Genomic DNA, 22909 nt, shown 5'->3' with positions numbered 1-22909 from the left:
CTCCTTTCCAGCCACCTGACCTGCCTGCCATCTAGTGTATGTTCAGGACATATTTCCAGCTCAGCATAGCAATAGCTGGAGAACAAAGAACACAATTAGCCTGGACTAACGTGGCATGTTACTAATATCTTAGGCTGAAATAGTTTGGCCTTTTCACCTCAGGACTCTGCATCATGTAAGTAGGGCATACCCCCCCAAATAAGGCAGTAGTGGTTTAGTTACAACAAACCGCGTTTGTTCTCAAAAACACAGCAGACAAAACCCAATGTTTACTTAGCTGTAAAAGAAGCTGATTACATTTTCGACAACCAAATGTACCACATTTACACACGATGTGTGTAAATTTACAAACTAGGTGTTCTAGGCATACTACTTTTTAAATCAGTTATCTGCTTCATCTATTTAGCTGTCTTTCAGCAACAAAACTGCTTGTGACGGACACACACAACTGCTGAGCAGACCAGTGGTCCTGTGCCATACCAAACCCCAGCGTTCAGATCAGTACATGAGACATCAGTTTGTTCCCTTCTGTGCTGAACAGCCGCCTCTTTTCCGCAATCCTTCATTTCCTTACACCCATCAATTTCAATTGTTTTTCTTTAATGACATCTTCTAATTTGGAAGGTAAGTGAATAATGCAGGGTAGTAAATTTGACTTAATAAACAAGGGTGGAATCAAGAGTAGAGTATATCTCTACAGATTTCTCAGTAAATTTTCCATGCAGGTCCATATTGTCGTGTCTCACAGAAATCAAATTTGTTCCAAACAGTGCCTAAGAGTTGACTCTTTCCTTATTGAACAATAAAGTTACCTGGGCTTTCTGACAAAAAACACTTCAAAGGAATATCAGTGAGACATTTTAGATATATATATAAATACATATACACTGATTGGTCTCCAAATCCATGCAAAATATTCAAAATTATTCTAGAATTATGAAACCCAAACTCACATCCATGTTCAACAGTTGTTTAATCTCAAAACTGAGTCATGATGCTTTTGAGATCCAAACAGAGACATGCCTGTGACTGACAAAGTTCCTGCAACTCTGAGATATGAACGAGCCTGCTCTGGGAACACATTAAAATCAGACACGGTAGTGTGGAACTAACTGCCTCCTACCTGGGCTGATGAGCAGTAATGCAGCAGTGCAGTAATGCAGCTATCCTGCCCAGGGATCGGGCACTGCCTTGCAACTAAGATGGTGATCTTGTATCACTGTAATGCCTGGGCAGCGCCACGACTCACAGTCATCTTCCACAGAACAGAAGACAGACAAGAAAGAAGTCGATTTTGTAATGGTCAGTGATGAATCCTGTTGTCGCTCCAACTGCAATGAACATACACATGGGCTTATTTTGCTAAATTAAGACATGCATATGCATGAGATCAGTGTTCTCAAGAGTATGACAAGTCTCCCTTGCCCTACTTTTGGTGTTGCACTACCACAGCAGCAATATCATGGCAACTTTCCCTTCCCTGTTTCCTTCCATATGCACTCAGGCTAAAATCAGCTGCTGGCTGCTGGGACAGTAACATCTCTGAGTCATTGCCTGCAGAAAGGTTTCTAACTAGAAGTCCTTTTGTCAGTGTAACCTAGTGGAAATGAGGCAAAACAATAAAATTACTCTGCCTCTTAGATTTAAAATATTGCTTTTGAATGAGGTTGTTTTCTGCCTGACACATACAAGAATGGCTAAATTTTAACAGGGACCTGGGGCTCATGTTTCTGTTGTACAGCACAGGGTTGAGCAGGGGAAAAGGGAAGCTGAAGCAGAGAAGAGATGGCTGTTACAAGAATCATTCTTTTTGTGTGTTCGATTTTGCAAGAGAACTTGGAAGAAAAAAAAAGCCAATTTCATCTTTGTTTCATTCAGCCACTGCAGGAACCAGGAACAAGTCTGGATCTTTCAGTTTGACTGCACACATTCCCCTCATTTCAACAAGCAGAGTAACAGCAGCAAGGTCTCTTTTTTTGCTCTTAAGCTAAAGGAATTGCTGTGCTCACACAGGTTGTAGATCAGGCAGTGTAAGGGATATCAGTCACAAACATTTAGCCACTTTGTTACACATATCTGAAAATCAATCATGAAACCTTGCTGCAAATCTCTGCTATTAAATCTTTGCTTGGGGAATTTTTATGATGTTTGGATTAGGAAGCTCCTACTGTCCTATTAGTGGGAAATAATGTGGTTTATTGATATTTTTATTTCAACAACTGTGTGAAAGTGTCCATTGGGCAAACCTGCCCTCTCCAATTCCCCAGGAGTACCTGTGAATAAATACACATTAAGGCTAGTGCAGTTCATTGTGCAAAGCAAGGACATAAAATGCCAAAAGCGAAGAGAGACCCCTTTGCTTCTGGTTTGGGGCAAGGAGGGGAGGGCATGCAAGAGGGGCCTCCCTGTGCTGGGGCAGTGGGCTGAGGAAGGGGTGGTACATGCAGCTATAACCTGGGACGCCCTGTGGAAGGGCACTGCAGGACTACAGCTGCTGCTGCTGCTGAAATTAAGAAGGTGGAAGGAAAACTAAATGCAAATTGCAACTGCAGTGGGTCCAAGGCACAGGGCAGAAAACATTCTCCATTTGTATAAAATATAGATTTGTATGTAAATATTCAACAATAACTTCTCTAGTAATGAATAAGAAATAAATTGCTTATTTGATGTATGATAAAACCATTCTTTTGCACAGATGAGGCAGATGACACTTGATTTATATTGTCTTGCGAAAGCTTCAGACAATTAAGGAGAAAACTGTTTGGAGACTTATTACATTGACAAAATTCTGGTACAGCTAACAGCAAAATGATTCACACAAGGATCGCCTGGCATGTAAAACTCGTTTCAACAGCTACCAATGTGACATACATAAAGCTGTCAGGCTTCCTCTAAAGGACAGTCATCCACTTCACGTTTCAAGTGCCAAATTAATTATATTTGACATTTAATTTATAACCTAAGGTATTTTAGATTTGGAACTCGACTATGATAACAGCAGATCAGAGCAGTGCTCCGTTTGACAGAATCGATTTTTCAAGTTATTTTCCTTGTATGTGAGGGTCTCGATTCAGATTTCTGTGTACCGAGCTTGCGTCCAGGACACTGATACCTCTAAGCAACGAAGGCTTCGTCCGCCTCCTCCCCCAGCCATTCCGTGGTGAATTGTTTTGCACTTTGGAGCAAGTTTCTTCCGCAGACTTAAATCACAAAGCTCCACCTAATGGAACTAGAGGAGAACTGTGCACAGAAAAAGAAAGAGAGAAACGCTGCTGACTGTTACCAGGGAAGAACTGCTACACAACTGTAAACAGTTAATATCCTCCACCTAATTTATAAAGTCTCCACCTTTAAAAATTTTAGGTGGGAGGAAAGCCAAAAAACTAGTTTTTCGTCTGACTGAAACTGTAACCAATAAACATTTCAATCCATCAATACTGGTATTTCACACTGTCTAGGTTCCAAAGCATTTTAAACCTGTAAATATAAAAAATAACCTGTAAAGGTAGGTATATATTTCCTGATAGGTGGTTCATTATTGAAAGTGAAATCTTTCAATAATGAAAGAGTCAACTAGCTTTTTTAAAAACTGGAAAACATTTCTATCAATTTCCCCACCGAAAATGAAGGCTTTCTGTACAATTTTAGGTCATTCATTGCTATCATGCTGGAATACAGCTGGAACACTTGCATTTCAAGATATTGCTGCAGGAAAAGAGCTGAGGAATTAAAAAACTTTGCAAAGAGCAATGCCATTTTCAAGGTATTTTTATTTTAAAATGAAGAGTTTTGCAAATGTTAACATAAAGGCTTGGACAAATTCATGCAAAAGCTTAAAAATCCAGTCATGACTTCAGAATTGCTCTCCATTCAGAGGAAGGCTATGTGGCCACTTTCAGACTTCCTCTGCAACAGAAGGTACAAATCTAAATGTCACCTTCTATCAAGATAAAGTGTTTCACTGAGGAACCAGGACATTTGTCAGGATCACCTTATTTAAGATGAATGACGCGGTGATAGCCCTGAATTTCTATTTTGAAATCGTCAGTAGCAGGACAAGATCAGACCGTTGTTTTTAGTAAAAACACTAGTTCGGTATTTATTAGTTTTGTATCAAGAATTGCACTTTGATATTCTGCACAAATACACCTGCCAATCTATAACTGTTTTAATTTCTAACATTTATGATCAGATGTAGAGGTATGACATCCACAGCAGAATATATTCAACTAGAAAGGTGATTAAACCATGTCCTCAACAAATCTCAATTACACTAAGGTGCAGTCAAATCTGGCTATTTCATGGCCAGCTCAGCTTTTGTGGATTTTCTCTCTTAACTTCACTGCTATCGTTCACCGTGGTTCATTAACATGTTTTTCTTCACCCTACTTCTATCCCTCCTCTTCCTTTGATGCCCTTGATGGGCGCGTATAACGGCTCGGTTCTGCATGATCCTCCTTCATGGCACAAAACCTCTCTAGTTGTGTAGTTGTCTGAAACTTCAGCTTCTCTGATAAATTTGGCTACACTCGGACAAGCAGCTCAAAGTTTACGAGGTGGATGGAGGAAGGCAGGACCCGCAACCGGGCGGGCGAGCAGCGTGATGCCGTTAGCCTCGATTCCCGAGAAACCCGCGCGAAGGGAGCGGCGCGTCCGCCTCGCTAGCCCGGCGGTATCCCCATGGCGCACCACAGGACAGCACGCCGCCACTGCATCCAGCGATCCACGACTCAAAACCGGCAGCGAGCGGCCGGGCAGACCGGGACACCGGAGCGGGGTGTTCGGTCGCCCCTCCCCGCCTCCAGCAGCCGAGACACCGCAGGGCCAGGGGCTGCGCGGGGCTCGCACCTTTATTTTCCTCTTCCAGAGGCACAGCGACAAACCCATCAACAGCTCCTGCCCTTTTCCGGGAAGAAAGCAACCGCTATTCCCGTTGGAATTGGAGGCTGTCTCCATGAACCCACTCTGGCAGAGCCGGCCGCGGAGCGCGGTGCTCTGAGAGGCCGCCGGCGGCCCGCCCATAGAGCGGCCAGGAACCCACCGCACCCTGGCCCTGCCCGGACACCGCAGCGAGTGGCGCGGTCAAGGTCCTCAGGCCCCGGCGCCCCTCACAGCCCGCCCCGCCCCGGAGATGAGGCCACGCCCGGGGGGCATGGCTCAGCCCGCCACGTACACCAGGCGGGCGAGGGTAACTTTAGCGCATGCGCCCTTCACGATCCGCCGCTCTTCCCCGCCCCTGAGGGGTTCCCCATGCAAAGTGTGGCTGAGCGCATGCGTTTGCTACGCGCCGAGAGTCTGATTGGCTGGCCGGTCCCTTCAGGCCAATAGGAGCGTCGGTTCCTTTGGCGGTGTGGTGGTTTTGCCTTCCAATGGGGTTGGAGGTTGTTGTCAGGCGGTGCCTGTCGCATCCCTTCCTTTCCCGCTGGTCTTCCGCCAAAGATGGCGGCGCGGCCGGGGCCGGGCGTGGGGGAGCTGGTGCTGCTGGAGAAGCTGCTGGGCCTGCCGAAAGGGAGCAAGTACGGCGTCCAGGGGGAGCGGAAGGTGAAGGGAGCGAGGAGGGGCTGGCAGCGGGCGGGCGTCCACTGACCCCCTTTCCCAACGGCGTCTTACCTCGCCGCTTCCGCTCCCGCCTCCCCGGCCTGGCCCCCCCAGGCCATGCCCTCCACCACCGCTGCGACGGTGGCTGAGGGCCCCCCCAAACACTCTCTTTCGGGGGCGGGCGCGCCCTGTGTCGGCCTCAGCTGCCCATCCCGGCTCTCTCAGCTCTTCGTATGAGCGGGGGTTTCATTTTCTCTTCCCGAGCCCCTTACTTCACCACCCGCACTCAGTTGTGGCCGTAGGGCCTCGCTACTTACTCGTAGGTTCTGGAAGCTTCTTCCCTCCGCCTGTGGAACGGTTATCGCGTGTCGTTGGAGGAATGTAGGCTTAAAATGTGCTTGTTCTTGTACCACTTCTCCTTACGCTTTTCTCGCGCCAGCGCAAGTTGCATCTGTGCTGGCGTGGTTAAATTGCATGGAAAAAAAAGATGCGGCTTTAACATTAATAAGGCATCTGTAGTGAGGAGTTGTCGCTTTTAACTAGTTTGCTTTTTTAAGTAGAAGTCTTGACGTTTTGAAGTTTTAATGGAAACAGTAAGTTCTGTAGTTTAAGAGGCATCTGACGCCTGAAAAATGAAATATGGGGCTGAGAGTGGATGTGTAAGGACCTTTGCCTGGTGCTCTTGGAGAAGGATAACAGAAAAGAAGCTGGTTGCCTTGTGTTTGTTGGGATTTTTCCCCTTGACTTTACTGCTTATGATTAGGGTCCTGAATATCAATGTATGCATTCATTGGTTGCAAAAGCTTTCTTGCTTATTTGACAAGCTGAGTGGTATTTTAATGCTATTGCTGTAAAGCAGAAGTCTGAAAAATCAAGTAACTAGATCGGCCTGTAGTTTTCCAGACTGCATGTTGAGAGAAAAAAGTGAATAGTAGTCAAAGACTCTTTAGTACAACTACAAAACTAATATTATGATTTCAGCTTGTACCTTATGTTAATTAAATCGGAAGGTAGAGGTTTTTCTGTGTGATCAGATACTTTGAAAAAAGAAAGTGTTGCATTTTAATCAGTTTGTTTTGTCTTTTGATGTTATTAGTGATTAAATGGGCTTTAGTCTGTTGCAGTTAGTTTCAATTCATTCACTTAATTTTTGGTTCTTAGCAGTTCAGTTTCTTTTCTCCCAGTTTAGTATGTGCTAATGTCACTAACAAATACATGGTTAAAGCTAGAGGTGTGTTGTGTTGTCCTCCCCTGATACCAGTGAATAGAATAGTAAGTATGAATAAGCATTTTGGTAAGCCGTGCTGCTGTGGTCTGCTCAAGAGAGAAACTGGATGCTGCTGACTTTACAATCTTGAATCAGAGTCCTGAATTTGAAAATAAGTTAGATAATTACATTTCTATCAGTGTTAGAATGAGCAATACTATTTATTGCTAATATAGGCAGAACTTGATTAATTTGAGCTAAAGGTATCTTGGTTTGTACATGTGTTAAATACATGTCTTCTATAAAAACTGAAAATAAACCACCTCAAAGAGTAAAAAAAGAATATACACTTGGTTTTAATGTTATTACCTTTAGTATCAATGTTTCTAAATTCCAGTATATTGCTTTAAAGATCCTTCTGAGGAGCTACGAAAAAAAAAACAAACACCAAAACAAAACCCAAGAAACCACACCAAAAAAGCTATTCTTATTGCACTTCTTTTGTCTATTCTAGATTCCAGTTCTTCAAACAAACAGTGGCCCTGGTCTGACAGGAATAATGACCATAGCTGCCTACCTAGTTAAACAGGCTAAGAAGGAGCAACTGCTTGGAAGTACTGCAGAAGAGAAAGCTGTCGTCCAGCAGTGGTTGGAATATAGAGTGACTCAAGTAGATGGAAGCTCTAGTAAAGAAGATACTAGGATAATTCTGAAGGTAAGGAGTACTTAATTACCTTGCCACTGAATTTTGGAGTGACTAGACCTTGAAGAAGATTACGGTGCTAACGTGTGTGTGTGAGCAACCAATTAATAAAACTGAGCAAATGGTGAAGACTTGGCAGTATCTCTTAGTACTGGCTTTTATTCTGCTTGCTGCTTTTCACGTTTATTGACAGAAATACCCCAAAAACCTGAAACAGGAGAGAAAACAGCTTCAACTGTAAAGTATGGAAAGCAGAGCTCTTAGTGTTTTATGGCTGTAGTGCTGGAAACTACCCAGGATGTTGCAGATAGTTAAGAGGTTGTTCAGCTGCCTAGTCTCTTATTTGCCATGTAAGATGGCAGTTTCTTACTATCTTCCTAAACCTCAGTTATAAACAAGTTGGGATTATGTTTCAAGATAACACTGCTCTGACTGTTTTAAGAGCAGTTCTTACTGATTTGGTAATTGTGTAGTACAGGCCATTCTTTATATTGTGGTAATTGATATTCATACCACAAGGAGTCACTGGACAGAATTCATGTGTTGAAAAGGGAAATCATAAAGGAACTCTCTAAAACTGCCCTTCACATAGGGGTACTTTATATGGAGGCTTTAGTCTGCTGTAGTAAATGTTTCTTGTAGTCTGAAGCTTACTTTCTCTTAAGAAGGTGGAAACAGAAAAGAGGATCCCAAGGGTCACTCTATTATTTGAACAAGGAGTATATGGCAAGCAGCACATTGCAAAACTTGCTCTATTTTCCTTCTTCGTGTGACTGGTAAACAGTATTTTTGAAGTCTTGTGGGAGCAGAGCTTGAAGAGAAAATCTGATTTACACTGTTAAGTGCTGAGGGCTCTGTTTGATAAGTATGTATGAAACTAGTGAAATTCAATCAATTTTTGAAGTGTTTATTTTTTTTCTAATTTTAAAGGTGTATTTTAGATGGCAAGTACGCAATGCTCAGTGCTGCTATTGAGTCTGGGTTTAGAAGTAGCTTTGTGACATGCAACATATTAGGAAGGTTGATTTTACTTGAGGCTAACAGAGTCTTAATTAATGCTTCTGACTTTTGTTAGGTGTGGCAAGTCTGAGTCAACTAGAACTATTGCAGAAACCAAAGATAAACTGTAGCAGCATTCAAGAGTTAACATGTTGTGTTACTTAGTCAAGGAAGATCTTACATCTTATAATGGTGCAAACAAAACCTTGTTAGTAATCTGTTGTCCTTTTCAAACTGACAACCTCCTTGATCTTGAGGACTTGGAATATCATGCCTGCTTTACAAGGATCAACTTGGTGAAAGCTCTGAAGAACCATTTTTCTCGTATACATCCCATATAATCTGAGTTATCTAGATCTCACTGTAGCTATGTAAGATCTTCCAATGGTTAAGCATCAGTTTGTTTACATTGCTTCTCTTTTTGTAACATCACTGCTCTTATTTTCTACATGCAAATGCTATCAAAACGTTTACAAATTACTACACAAAAAACGAAAGCAAGTTTTCTGTCTTGTAACAAAATACATCTGCTCTGGATAGCTTAAGTGATGATACCTTCTTTGTCAGCATACACGTGTGAGTATTTGCAGAACTGCATTTGAGTGTTAAAACCAGATACAGTGATACAATGGTTTCATGCTGAAGCTGGTATCTCTTTTCAATTTTAGTCTTGGAAGCATTGGCAGTGTAGAAAAGACAATATACTGAAACACAGATACGTAGATAAATCAAGCATTTCCAAAAAAAGCAAAATTTCCTTACTGAGAAATGGTGTCACTTGAGGGAGAATCTCTGCCTTTAAGTATTATCTGATGGAGATTACAACTTTAAAATTTTCCTATGGATTTTTTTTTCTTCGCAGATGTTGAATAACCAGAATTTATTTTGCATAGGGCTGCTGTGGAATTGTTCCAGCACTAATAATTTCATACTATAGCAATTAAGATTTTTTTTTTCTTTCTTTTAATTTGTTCTTTTGCCACCATGATTAATCAGAAAAAGAGGCAGCCTACCATTAAAGTATACTATGCCAAGAGGGAGTACAGCTGAAAAAAAATTAAAAACTAAAATAGGGAGGGAAGTCTGAGGTTGTAGTTTTACAACGTGTCTGGAATACACAATGGCAGTCTTGGGACAGCTGCAGCCTAGAGCCACAATTTATAATAAGCTGCCAAAAACAGTTCAGTTGCTTCTGCTATAAACTTCAGGCTGCCTCTATTTAACCCTTAATTGAGGTGATGTGGTTCTGAAAAATTTCAGTAACTGGTTTAATGTTTCCTAATTTGATCAGGAAGGGGTTTCTGTTGGCCTTAGGAAAATAGGTTCCTAAGTTGTTCTTACTGATGTGTTGATTAAAGCTGTTACTTGGCATGAAAGCAATCGTGAAGTAGTCAGACCATTTCAACTAGGTTTTTTATTTTCATTCAGAGCAAATGCCATGTTGTTCAGAACTGGCCAATGAAAGTGCTCTTGGAGTTTGGTCTTAGATTTAGGCTCCTGTACTGAACAAAATAAACAGGAGCAGTACCTTTGGGCTGTTCTGCTGATATGTAGGAAAGATGACTGTTAATGGCAGCGATAGCATAATATTCAATGCATTGTGTTAACTTTATTGTCCACAGGATGAGAGTATTTTCCTCTGCTGCTTTGATATTTGGTTAATGGTAAATGAAGCTGCATAGGAAAAACCGGACAATTACTGAGGAGTTGTGCCTGGTAACTAGCAGTCTTTCTACTCTTCCAGGAAGGAACTGAGAATGTTTGTGAAGCACTTGTGCTATCAGATGTCCACTTAGATCTTAATTAATTCAATTCAGGAGATTTGCATGTCTGCTTTGTCAGTTTTAGGTATTCAAAACTTGAGTTCTTCCCCCCTACCCCATCTTTAGCAGCATATGCTAAATAGCTGTGAGCTTGTACTTGAGTTCACTATAGAAATCTCTAGATTTTGAAGGATAATTATAGCAAAGAATTTTTGTGTTCTGCTTTCAGTTTCTCACCAAGAAATGTTCCCTGATTTCAGCTAGTTTTGTCCCAGTTTCCTGTGCTGTCTGGCTATAAACATGAAATCCAATTAGAAATCTGAATAAGAGAGTTTCAATTCTTATTTTATGTGCTTGCTTGAAAAATTACTGTTTCCACAAATACATAAGCAGATTAATCCACGCTCTGCCCGTGCCATTAATCCACGGTTCTTATACACTGTTTTTTGACAGACTTCTAAATGGGATGCCTACCTGCTTTGGCAGACTTGTCCAGCAAGTATTTATTAAACTGCAACTTTCTGTGTTCACTTCTCTCCCTTTTCTGTTAGCACCAGGATATTTTTGTGCACTTAGAGGTGTAAAAGATTGAATTTTGATTATTTGAACAATGTTTCTTGAGTATTTTTTCTTCTGTCTCTTACAGGAAGCTCGATATGTTGAGTATAATACTCTTCCAGACCAGGTTTAGCTCATAGTTTGCCAGTTAGAGAAGTCTTGCGTGAGAATTAAAAATATGCCTATGCCCCAACAGTGCAGTTCTGCTTTTCTTGGGTATGGCTGCAGAATCCTTTCTTGAGTTCTGTATTGTCAGAGACTTTCCTGACACATTTGAGAGTGCTCAGCTCTTTGTCTTTGCATGATGTGATACAAAGGCATTTAGGGCATAAATGACCTTGAGAATATTGCTGATTGCAAGGATGTGCTGCTGTGCACACACAGTATGCGCTGGACATACATACACACACCAGCGATGTGTTGTGGACAAAATATCCAAAACAGTATCAGAATGATTAGATCCATTGTCAGCTATTGAGTCGTCGTAAGAAGCAGCTGTTACTTATCTGAGCTACTGTCTTGACTTGCAGTGACTGGAAGGGATTCAGGTGCCTTAATGGATGAATTGGATTACAGATAATTAAATTGCATATTTAAAAAATAGTAAATGATACTGCGGGGTAGCCAGAAGTGTGCTGTGGGTGGGATGTGTTGAGCTGTGGGCTGTAAATTGTAATTTTTTCCATAAAAAAATAAAAATGGGAATCCATTGGTTAGCCCATAAATGATGCAACATCTTTTCTTCCTGTTGCTTTTTCCCCTTTTATACCCAAAAATGGAATTTGAATTGCTGTGGTGGTTCAGTGTATGTTAGTGCATCAGACTGCAGTTATGCCTCAAATACCTGTTTGAAATTTGAAACAGGGCTTCCTGAGGGACTGCAACAAGTTCATACAAATACAAGCAATTTCCAAGTCTATTTCAGTCATTTAATATTGGGATTGTATATATGTAATCAGTTTAAGTAGTGATGTTCAATATGTGAAAGACAATGGTACAAATGACAGCTAACAGACCTGAGTTTCCTGGATGTAATAGAAACTCATATACAGTTTTGTATTCATATTCTCCTTAATCTTTCCAGGACAGGATCACTAGTTCAGTATAATACCATGGTCACTTAAGAAAGCTTGACTTTAACACAGATTTTTTTACACAGTTGGCTATTAGCCAATAATATAATCATCTATGGGAAACAAACCCATGAGGCAAGATTAACTAGATGTGCCTAGTGCACATGAAAAAAATTGTACCATAGTGTTTCTGAATTAGTTTGACTTACAGGATGAAATCGTGGTATCTCTCTGTATTTTATGGGAGGAAAGTACACATTCAATAAGAGAATTGAAAACTAATACTAATTTATCTAGGACTAAACCATTTTTGCCAAATTCCATTTAGTTAACTGACTGCATAAAATTTCATGAATCAGAATAAATAATTGTTCACACTGTAATGGCTTACTTTGCCTTTAAAGTTTTAGGATTTTTTTTTAATTGTTGAATATTCTGTGTATACATGCACAGAATAGAATTTTGAGCAGGGAAATAACTGTGTTGATTGTGCCTTCACAGATAATGAGCTTTTTGCTTTACGAAATCCTGATTCTGTAGCTTAGACTAAGAAGAAAGAGGGGAGGGGGGATATAATTTCAGTGGTGTTACTTCTTACTACAACGCATGTTGAATTTCTGGTTAATCAAAGTGAAAAATGCTGGTCAGAGAATCTGTGTCAGAATAGATGAGTTCATGATTTTTTTATTTTTTTATTTTCCTAGTAGACAGATCTCTGGGATATGTTTGGGGGTTTTCTTTCCTGCAAACTGTTTCTTCTTAACATTGCATTTGCGTTTGTGATGTGTGTATGAAATTCCACAGAATGGTAGTTATATGCTTAAAGTAACCTGAGAGGTAACTAATGTGAACAAAGCAGTAAACCAGTCTAAAGAAAAGAAGCTAGATAGCCAGAGGCAGATGACCTTACAGAATTTTAACTGTGCAGGGGTTAACATTTTTCCCTGATTTGCTCAAATAAAAGAAATCAAAGCATCCATGAGAATGTTTAAATACTACAGAAGTACAGGAGTTCTGTCATGAAAAGGTTAGCAAAGAACTAGTAAGGTGACATAATGGAGTCAAACTTGCTAAAAGCAAATGCAAGGTTACATGTCTTTGTCTCAGCATTTTAGTTTTGTGGTTTGGTTGTTTTTACATATGCACTGTAGGATATCTCTGTAAAATTATGGAACCACAAAACTGCAATATGCTTATGGCTAAATATGATTTTTAAATTATTCACTAATTATTAACCCCCTTCTCCTTGCCTGAGACTCTTTTTTTAAAATAAAAGGTTGCCTTAAAATGGAACGTGCTGTAATTGAGACCAAAAAACTATTTCAGGGATGTTTTGAAAAATATTAGATATATGTGAGCTTCTTGCCTTTGTTTCTGGGCAGGGGGAGGGGTAGCTTAAGGAGATCGCTGAGGAAACAGGAGGGCATTTACTACAAGTTTTTTCAACCAGCAGAGGAATACTAACAGGGAGAGTTGACAAATTATGAGAACTAAAGCTTGCTTATGCTAGGATCAGGGTTAATGTAGATAATTTTGTTTGCTGCTATATTTCTTTCTTCAGAGTGAAGTAGGGGGCAGAAAGGTACATAAATTGAGAAGTAGGTAAGATGTGGAGAAAAGGAGGGAAGTAAAGAGGTAGAGGTGATGGGCAATGCCTGCAATATCAGAAGTGATAGACTCATCGTTTCTCAAGTGTATCAGCCTCCTGTTTTCCAGCAGGGAGTGACTGCATACAAAAAGCCGTGAAAAAGGGTCGTTCAGTAATACAGAATTGAAATAATTATTCACTGAACCTAAATGGAAGCCACCTACTGCCTGCCCTTTTAGCCTCTGATACGGAATAGTTCAGAGAGATGATCTTAAAATGCGAGTGAATTGAGAGTATCAGTCATTAAGAGTTGCTAGCAGTGATTTCAACATTAATAAAAGCAGGTGTCAAATGATACCAACGGATAGGTATCGGTTTTCTGGCACTGAGCGTGAAATGTTCTTTGTCTCCCACCCTACAATCCCTTTATGTTTCCCTGATTTGTACACATTTATAGTTCCAGAACCTTACCAAGCAGCTGCATTAAGTCCTGGAGGACAGGAGAAGCTGCTGCTGGAAGAGCAATATGCTCTCCTTTGATTATAGGACTTTATTTTCCATGTATCATATGCTAAATGTCAAACAGCAATGCTTCTGAGTCATATGTGCTAACAATAAATTAAAAAAACCCCACCCTCAGCTCTTGGTTTTGGAGTTCCAGTAATTTGGAGCCAAGAAGACAGATCTGAAGGTATTTGTGTGGAGTCAGATTGAAATGGAGAGTAAATCACACTTGTATTTACAAAAATGTGAGCGGCTATAAGTGGAGGAATTATAAAAAATTATGTGCCAGCAGCAAGCTTGCTAGCACTGAGTTTAGAGACCAACATTTAAATTTTATTGAATCCTTGCTGTCAAAGAATGATGATAGTTGATTATCTTGACACTTCTTTTTTCTCCTTTGATGAGTAGGGATAAATTAAAGCTGGCATTTATTTTATATGCGTAGTCTGCAGAGGAAGTTTTCTATTATTTTTAACCATTGCCTTAAAATTTTGTCTTACAAAGTCAATACTACAGCAGTACAATGACTTCTTCATTTTCAGGATCTTAACATACACCTTGAAGATAAAGTCTACCTTGCAGGAAATGTTTTTACCTTAGCAGACATTCTGATGTACTATGGATTGCATCATATCATGGTAAGTGTTATTTACGTTATTTTTATATGTGCAACTGTCATAATTTTTGTTTATCTAAAGGACAGTTTGTTGTAGAAGTTGACATACCGAATTGCTCAGTGAAAATCACAGAATGAAAATTGAGAGATTTCTTACAAGAACTTCGAATAAAACTTGGGTTTAAGTTGGTTTTGGGGGGGATTTTTTTGTGGATTTTTTTTTTTTTTTACTTAATATTTAGCTACCTATCTGTCAAAAAGAAGTGTATTACCTGTAGTATTCTGAATGCTTTAGTTACCTCTGTATAACATGGGTGATATCTGTCCCTCAGGTACACACATGTGTCTGAGAATAAATGAATTAAATCAACTGGGTGAATGGTTACTTTATACCATAAAAACGGGGCTCTGGGAGAACAGTGCAAGAACAGTAAACTTCAAAAGGCAGGCTGAGGCAGAGAAGGGGAGGGAAGATCAAGTAATGAAATACTACCAAAAATAAGAACTTCAACTGTTGAGGAGTAAGTTCAAATGAGAACGTGTGAAGCAGAGGAGCAGGAAGGGGAGCTTCATTTCAGAAGGTTTTTGAAAACATGTTAGAGTAAGTCACCTAGAATTAATTCTGTTAAACCATATTTGCCGTGTAAAATACCTTAAGTAGTGGGATAGATGTGTTGACTAGAGTGTCAGAATAGGTCACCCTCCCCATATGATATGTAGACAGAAAAAGTGTGTAAGTACTTTCTAAAAATGACCGTATATGCTGTAGGAGAGTATGAGTTCAAATGAGACTTTTTTGGAAAAGAACTTAGGCAGAGGAATATCAAGCATATTTTAAAATTAGAGTTTGCTCTAGAGTAGACCACCTAATCAAGAAGAAAAGCTACAAGTTATTGCTTTGGGAAATAGAACAGATGGTAAAAACAAATGACTTGGTGCTCCTGGGTGCCTTCAACCATCCAGATACTACCTAGGACAAGTTTATAATACAGCATCTGTTTCTGAAATGTTTGACTTCATGGAAGATCATTTTCTGAATCAGAAGGGTATAAAGGGCAAATAATGGCGTGGCTATCCTAAATAAAGTGGAAAATCTAGAAGCTGCTAGCTAGGAATTGCATGTATTTTGAAGGTTTCAAAATTGATAAATATAGGTTCCTAAGTATAAAGGTAAAAGCTTGAACTGTAGAATCTTCTGATTTATTTTTATTATTTTTCCTGTAATGAGAGTACATCCAGACTTGCAGCTCTGCCCTAAGCTTTGAAGGGGGAAGCTGCTGTATCTCTTAATGTGATGTGGTCCAGTGAAGCAGTTTGTCATATGCATTACCATTTCAACTAAGCCTTGTGCAAAATACCAATAAATGTTTCCTCTAATCCTTCAAAAGAGAAGGTAGAAATGGGAGGCATGGAGAGGGAGACCCACAGTTCTTGCTGTCCATCAACCTGTTTAGAACATTGATCTGAAAATACTACTGATAATGGCCTTCAGGCTTAATCTCTTTACTTTTGATAGACTAACAACTACATGCTAACATAGACATTCGTAACAAAATACCATTTTAGTGGCATACCATGATTGTTCTGAATGAGCCAAATATTATTCAAACTTTAAAAACCTTCTGGTGCACCTTTCATTGAAAGGATTTTAGGAACACACAGTCCTGTTGAACACTTCTTCACCCCCAGTTTCATCTTCCTTTCTTAGTGTTTCTGAATATAGATCATACATCTTTGTATTACTTTCCTCCTTCCACCTTCATTAATGAGTGAAAGTCAGATTCATGGGTAGTGTTTCAGGCTTTTTGCAGACTTAAGTCTATTTTGAGTCTATTAATTAGAAATACACACTTGTAATAATAAGGAAGGATCTAAATTGTATACATTTTTGTTCTGCATCATTATGTAGGTCAAACACCCTAAAAGTGTAATGCTTGATACTAAGTTTTTTGAATCAATGTGATTTACATTGTCATATGTAATTCCATGTATCTGATATAAATATTGTTGTCTTTAGACACTTTGATTAGTTAAGTACATACGTGGATAAGTATAATGAACAATGAAGTTCTAGTAGGTTAAAGCATAGATTGCAGAGAAAACATGAATTTGGAAGCATTGCTTAAGGATAGCTCAGGCAATCAGTAAGCATTAAATTCCCCCTGTGGTAATGAACTTGTTTCCCTATGTTTTTATTCTTAACTATTTTCAAACAGCACAAGTCCAGTTCTATTTAAGAGAAATTATCAATACAAAACTTTGTCAGAATGCAAGAGGTAGTCTCAAATCTGTACGTCTGACTTGAAAATTTCTTTAATAAGGGCTAGAAAATAAGTTATGGGTGAAATTCAGATCTGCAATTGGAAGATGCCTCAGTAAAAGTTTCAGGGTCAAATCAAGTACAGAACAAACTAAGTTGTTCTCCTCGGGTCAGAACTACTAATACTGAACTATAATGAGAATGCACTAGGAGCTTGTTTTCCACTTTTTTTTTTCCCCATAATGAACATTTCCTGTAATAAACAGATTGCTGTGAATTTTTGTTCATATTCACTGATATGCTGCTTTTCTTAATACTGAGGTAACAGGCTTTCCTTCTGAAAAATCATGCTAGAAATGGTACTTAAACTGAATTACAAAACCAATTTCACTTTAAAGAGAAGACTTAATTTTAAGCATGTTCCTTTAACAGTAAAAAATTAGTCAAAACTATGTGAAAGTACATGAATTTCATGAAATAAACTGTTCAACTGTTTTTTGGGGTGGTTTTTTTTTTTTTTCCTCTCTCCCTCATATCTAAAGGCTAAATTTGAAAAGTGAGGCAGTATCTTATCCTTTTCTTGATGCTGAAGAACTTGAGATATAGGCAGGTATTTTTAGACTTTCCATGCACATTCAGGGTGTGGGAATGGGAATTTATGCCTCCATCCCCAATGCTACTGAAAGCAAATATAATTAAAGCATGTGTATTTATAGCTCTCCTAGAAACTCTTCAAGTTGGGTTGTATGATGACCACCTTGGTTACCCTTTGTGAGCTTTGTGGTGGAAGAATAAAAGACTTTCTTCTTTTTTCTTTTTTTTTTTCTTTTCCCCATGACATAAAAAAAGCTTGTCAAATTGAGTGTCTGCTGCTTTGCTATTAAAATAATTGCTTTAATAGCAAATAATTATTTTAACAGCAGAACAGCAGCCTTTCTTAACTTGGGGGAATTATCTAATTTAATGAGGAAGAACAGAAAATACCCATCTAACAAAATGTTGTAAAAAATGCCATGGAAGTGATCTCTAAACAATTAACCTAAGAGTAATGTTCCAAGTAAAAAGTAGAGCATGCCACAAAGTGCTTTTTAATATATTTCACTGATAGAGTACATTATGTAAATAAGTAAAAATATCTTGCTTGTTGTGCCTAGAGTACAGAAAGGGGTTTTGTTGTTAAGAGGAGCTGTCTGTTTTGTCCTTCGGATGTTTTTTCACTACACTAACAGAACGGAGGAAGACTAGTTTCCAGACTTTATTTTTGATTTACATAAGGGAAATGTGAAGATTGAGAATTGTCAGCATAAAATTATGGGAGGAAATACTGTACCTGCTGCAAAATCTGAAGCTTACTTCAGCATTTTCATAACCAAGTGTTTACCCATGAAAGACTTTGAAAAAGGGCATTGTAATTATAACTTTACATGTACACAACTCACAGAATTGAAAGTGACAGTATTTTTATTACCTGCTCATACTTAAATATTTTTCTTCATTTTCAGTAATTTTAGATGGCCTTAGAATACACATGTTGCTCTTTTCATGCTCTGTGTTAATTTGTAAATGGTTCTACAACTTCATACCAAACAGTAGCTTCCAACTACCATTAATTATAACAAACTGCAGGTGATCAAAGCATTTTCTCCTAAATGGTACTTCATGGGAGGTTTTGTCCTGAATATCCTGCACTTGCAGAAGCTCAGGCAATTTGCGAAGCACTCAGTGTTATATTTTAATAGCTTCCATTCTTTTGTAATGAATTTAATTCTGGAGTTTTCCCCCTTATCAGGTGTTATTCTCTTCCATTGAGCTAATGCCAATTTAACTCTCTTACGTTTCTAGCTCAGCAAAAATATGTGGCTGTGTTTTAATTGATTTGTCTGTGCAATTTTGTCAGTCTATACAGCTGTAGGAATAGTGTTTACATTTTCATGCCAGCAGCAACAAACACACATTTTCTCATACTGCCTGAACTGGGGTTCATAACAGTTCAAAATTGCAGAAGTTGTTGAGGAAATACATTTGCAGTGCTATGCTTGTATTGTGGCAGGTGAGTTCTATAGGAAGAATAGTTGTTGGGTTTAGGAGCAGCTGCAAGATACCTGCTTTTTGGTTGTTGCTGCAGTTATTGTGCTCTTAACTTCCTGTTAATAGAGTTTTAATGGCATTGGTTTAGAATTCCTTCCTCCTGCAACTCCTTGAAATTCTTCTTCCTTGGTATTTTTCCCATGGCTCATCTTCTAATATATATCTTACTTTCTTTTTACCACTACATACTTAAAGCTTTACATTTCTAAGCCAAGTGCTGGCTGTCTGAAAGGACAGTAAGAAGAAACAGCAAATGTTACAGGCAGCTCTTTTTAGGAAAGGGCTGGTGCAGCACAAGGTGAAATTTAACATGAGAATTAGTTTTGAACACCAGCTTTTCACTTAAACAGCTGAGTAAATGAATGTGTATAGCTCTTCCTGTGATTTAAAGTTTGCTGCAACATATTTGTTTCCAGCTGTCCTGTGCCCAAGATGAAATTTGAAGTGCACCTGCATTATCCATAAAATCTGGTGTTTGTAGAACAAGGCATAAGGAATATGCCATCTGTTTAGCTTTTGAGGAGGGGATTAACCTTGATTACCTCTAGAAGTCTAAACATGAGAAGTATTAGGCATGTCTAGCTAGCGATTTGTCTGTTAAAACTATCCTCTACAGGTGTGCCCTTTTCAGGTGTTGTCAAGATGGCTAAGTTAATCTTGATGGGTAACTTAGCTAACAGAAAATGAAGTGAGATTAATCCCATGCCGCTTGGTTTAAGTATTGGTGAGATGAGATAGGGTAGTTGATCTGAGGATCACATTTGTTCCTGATGCAGTTTTGTAGTCTGTTTTGAGGACTACCTGATTTGTAATTCAGATGTAGTAGCATAATGTGAGGAAACAGATGATTGTCTAAACTGATGAGCTAACTTCATTACAGAGGAATGAGGAGACCTAAAATTGCTCATCAAGGAGCAGTAATGCAGGTAATAGAGGATAGGAATAGTTCTTCTACAGCTGGCTTGAAAGATCCTGAAGAAATAAAGGACTTTGAAGCTCTGAAGATGTTGATGACGTGAACTTTGAAGGCTTTGAAAGGTATAGTTAAGATCTGTAATTGTATATGACTTCATCTGAGCCAGTCCTGTAATAAAAGTAAAGGTAGACTTGAAGCTTTTCATTAATTTTGACCACAATTCCTGTGGCAAGGAGCCGTTGGAATACCTCTATGATAGTTGGAGGGTTCTTCCTATCTGCTCTTGCAGCTGTTTAGATTTGGGTTAAAATAAACAAGTGTATGTGCTGTTGACTTGAGAGCACAACAGGACCTCAAACTGTAGGAGTAAGTGATAGTACTTTAATATGTTTATGAAGTATGGACAGGTTTCCAGTTTGGTTTACTGTAGTAATTTGAATCATTCCATTGCTGACAATGTGAGCTAGCACATCTGAACAGTTAAATGTTAAGCTGTGCTGTTTCTTAGTAGCTATTGTATGACCACTGCTCAAACACAATTTTGAAAACAACTTTGAATTTTTCTATCCAGTCTGAAATTGCCTGAAAAAAACTTATTGTATTTATAATACAACTTGAAATACAAAGCAGTCACTTTGCTGGTAAGATCACCTGCTAGATCAACGTGAAAGGCTTGTGCCTCTTGTGGAACTCTTCCCTGCACCCCCAATAATGTGTGCTAACCCCATAAATAGATGCATTAAATTCAAGCAGGCTAACACTCTTTTTAACCCATCTTTATAATGCGAATGTATATTCCACCCTCCAGGTCTGTTCATTTGAGTAAATTAAAAGTAAACCCATATTTTGGGTTGTGAATTTTCATATGCGAAGTTAAGATAGAATACTAACGGACTTTAACAACTTCTTATGCAAGTCGGAATCAGCTGTAAAACTACCCACTTTTATTTTGCCTTACCACATGTTTGACACTAATGGTGCAGTGCCTTGTTTTATTGGTGCCTTGTATTTCTTCCCCATGCAGGTGGACCTCACAGTGCAAGAAAAGGAGAAATACCTTAATGTGTCTCGTTGGTTCAACCACATTCAACATTATCCAGGTGTCCGGCAGCATCTGTCTAATGTAGTCTTTATCAAGAACAGATTATACACTAATGCTCATTAAGGAAAATCTTAATGTCATGTCAGAAGGGTGTTTGGGAGTTTAGAAGTTATACTGTCCAAAACCACTAACTTGCAAATACTGGTTTGTAACCTTCTGTATGTGAACCAAAACTGTCGATGCCTCAAATAATAGAATTGCATTGAATTGCTGTTGTTCATTCAAGAATTTGAACTTATTAAATTGTATCATGTATCTGATTAAATGCAACAAAGGTAGAAAGATGAAAATTGAGTTTTAAGTCACTATTTTTTAAAAACGAAAAGTTCTTTCAATTAAGCATTCAAGGGTAATAACATGGTCCTTATAGGAAAGAATTTCTTATTTTCCTTCAATTATTCACTCCTTTTGCTATTTATTGAATTTTTATGTATGTCATGCTTTCTTTTCATTTTATTTTCCATGGATGTTTACACTAGTTTTGTAAAAGTTAAGAGCTATATTGTGTGCCAAGGATGTGAAAAAGGGAACATGCAAATGTTACAAAGTATTTATGTGACTGAATAAATTATTTTAAAACTCTATAGTCTTAATTTGGCTGTGAAACTTCTTAGTTCTACAGTAAAGAAAATGAAAATTTTGTTTCACCTGCTACTTCATTCTGCAGTATATGGACTTTTGATTCTATAAATGTTTTCTTTCAAACCGGGTAACAAATGTTAGCCTTCTTTCAAGATTTCTGCGTACATCGTGCTTCATGTGCTATTTCCACACAAGTGCAAAGGAAAGTTTCAAGATAAAAAAACCTCAAACCACACAACAGGAAAAAACCAACCTCCCTCTCAGCTTAAGACGATAATGAAATCCTCTGTCAAGTTCACTCTCAGTGTTGGATCAGCAGACATTTTTTTTGGATAGTGCTACCATAATGCCCTAAGGATACACCTGAACTGGGTAATTACCTTCTGTGCAATTCAGTTAACATTTCTTTTAAAATGCTGAAAGCAATATAAAAATACTTTGATACTTTAATTGATAAACTTCCATTTTGGTTTCTACAACAGTATTTAGCAAACAACTTCAGTTGTACATTCTCTTAACTTGTGTGCTGCTTTAGAAGCCTCCTACCCACTACGTAAATATAAAGATACCTTGGACAGGTGTTTGAGCCTCAGGAAAAAAATAGATATTAAAATCTATCCTAACACATAATAGGATAGGAGAAATTTGCATGAGTAAGCTTATCTTGCACAATTCCAGGCTCTCCAATAGGTGTTTTCTGTATAAATGTAATTTCTTCAGAGGGTTTACAGGCACACTTACTTTCAGGAATGTCTTGTATTTTTAAAAATGAAAATATTCGTTTGGTTTGAAAAAGTTCTTATTGTTTCCCAGAAGGCTTGATTCTTAGCTTCTAGTATCTCTCCTATTCGTTACTTTTCTTCCTTGCAATTTAGAAGTAGGCCTTGTGTACTTGATTATGAAGATCTCATTGAAAGCTTGATATCTGCTCAAGAATTGTGGAGTGGGCTTTAGCGCAAATGTACTTTAGAAACTTCATACTCAAAACTTTTCACATTTGGCTAAGTAAGGGTTTTGGGTTTTTATTGTCAGTACTTGCACTCTTCATTCGTTGTTACCTGGTAAGATGTATATAAGCAAATTTGCCTTTTTTTTTTTTCCTACTTATGGTTGGGAGAAAGTGATGATGAGACTTGGAAAAATACCTTCTGCTAAATTCTACTGTGATGAACCATTTTCTATTTCTGAAGGGTAGCATGAGTGGGAATTGGTGCATTTGGTTGGAGTTTGGGGAATTTCCATGTGCATCTTGCAGGCATTGTTTTTATATACACTATTGCGAGTGAGAATGATTGACGCTTTGTAAAGTGTATGTGCAAACCTTCATCCGTGGAAACAAGGAGCTTATGTTACAGCTAAAAACACTGAAATGGAACCAGAGCTAAAAATACTGCTGAAAACAATACTGTCAT

At 38.6% G+C, this 22909-nt stretch overlaps 1 protein-coding gene across 2 annotated transcripts; it reads left to right on the top strand.

The window, feature by feature from the left end:
- The first annotated feature begins 5358 nt into the window (after nt 1–5358).
- EEF1E1 (eukaryotic translation elongation factor 1 epsilon 1) lies at nt 5359–21499 on the top strand. 2 transcript variants are annotated; one of them, XM_030479643.1, is made up of 4 exons: nt 5359–5516; nt 7260–7460; nt 14476–14571; nt 20838–21499. In XM_030479643.1, exons 1-4 carry the CDS (start codon nt 5370–5372, stop codon nt 20976–20978), a joined length of 585 nt encoding a protein of 194 aa, XP_030335503.1. In that variant the 5' UTR covers nt 5359–5369; the 3' UTR covers nt 20979–21499. The 2 variants fall into 2 exon arrangements, with proteins under 2 accessions (XP_030335503.1, XP_030335591.1); XM_030479731.1 differs by having other exon boundaries at nt 5377–5541.
- The last annotated feature ends 1410 nt before the right edge of the window (nt 21500–22909 follow it).

The sequence above is a fragment of the Strigops habroptila genome, chromosome 1 (assembly GCF_004027225.2).
Source record: "Strigops habroptila isolate Jane chromosome 1, bStrHab1.2.pri, whole genome shotgun sequence".
Taxonomy (NCBI): domain Eukaryota; kingdom Metazoa; phylum Chordata; class Aves; order Psittaciformes; family Psittacidae; genus Strigops; species Strigops habroptila.
Note: the sequence above shows the minus strand (reverse complement) of the source record. Positions and strands in the feature narration are given on the sequence as shown.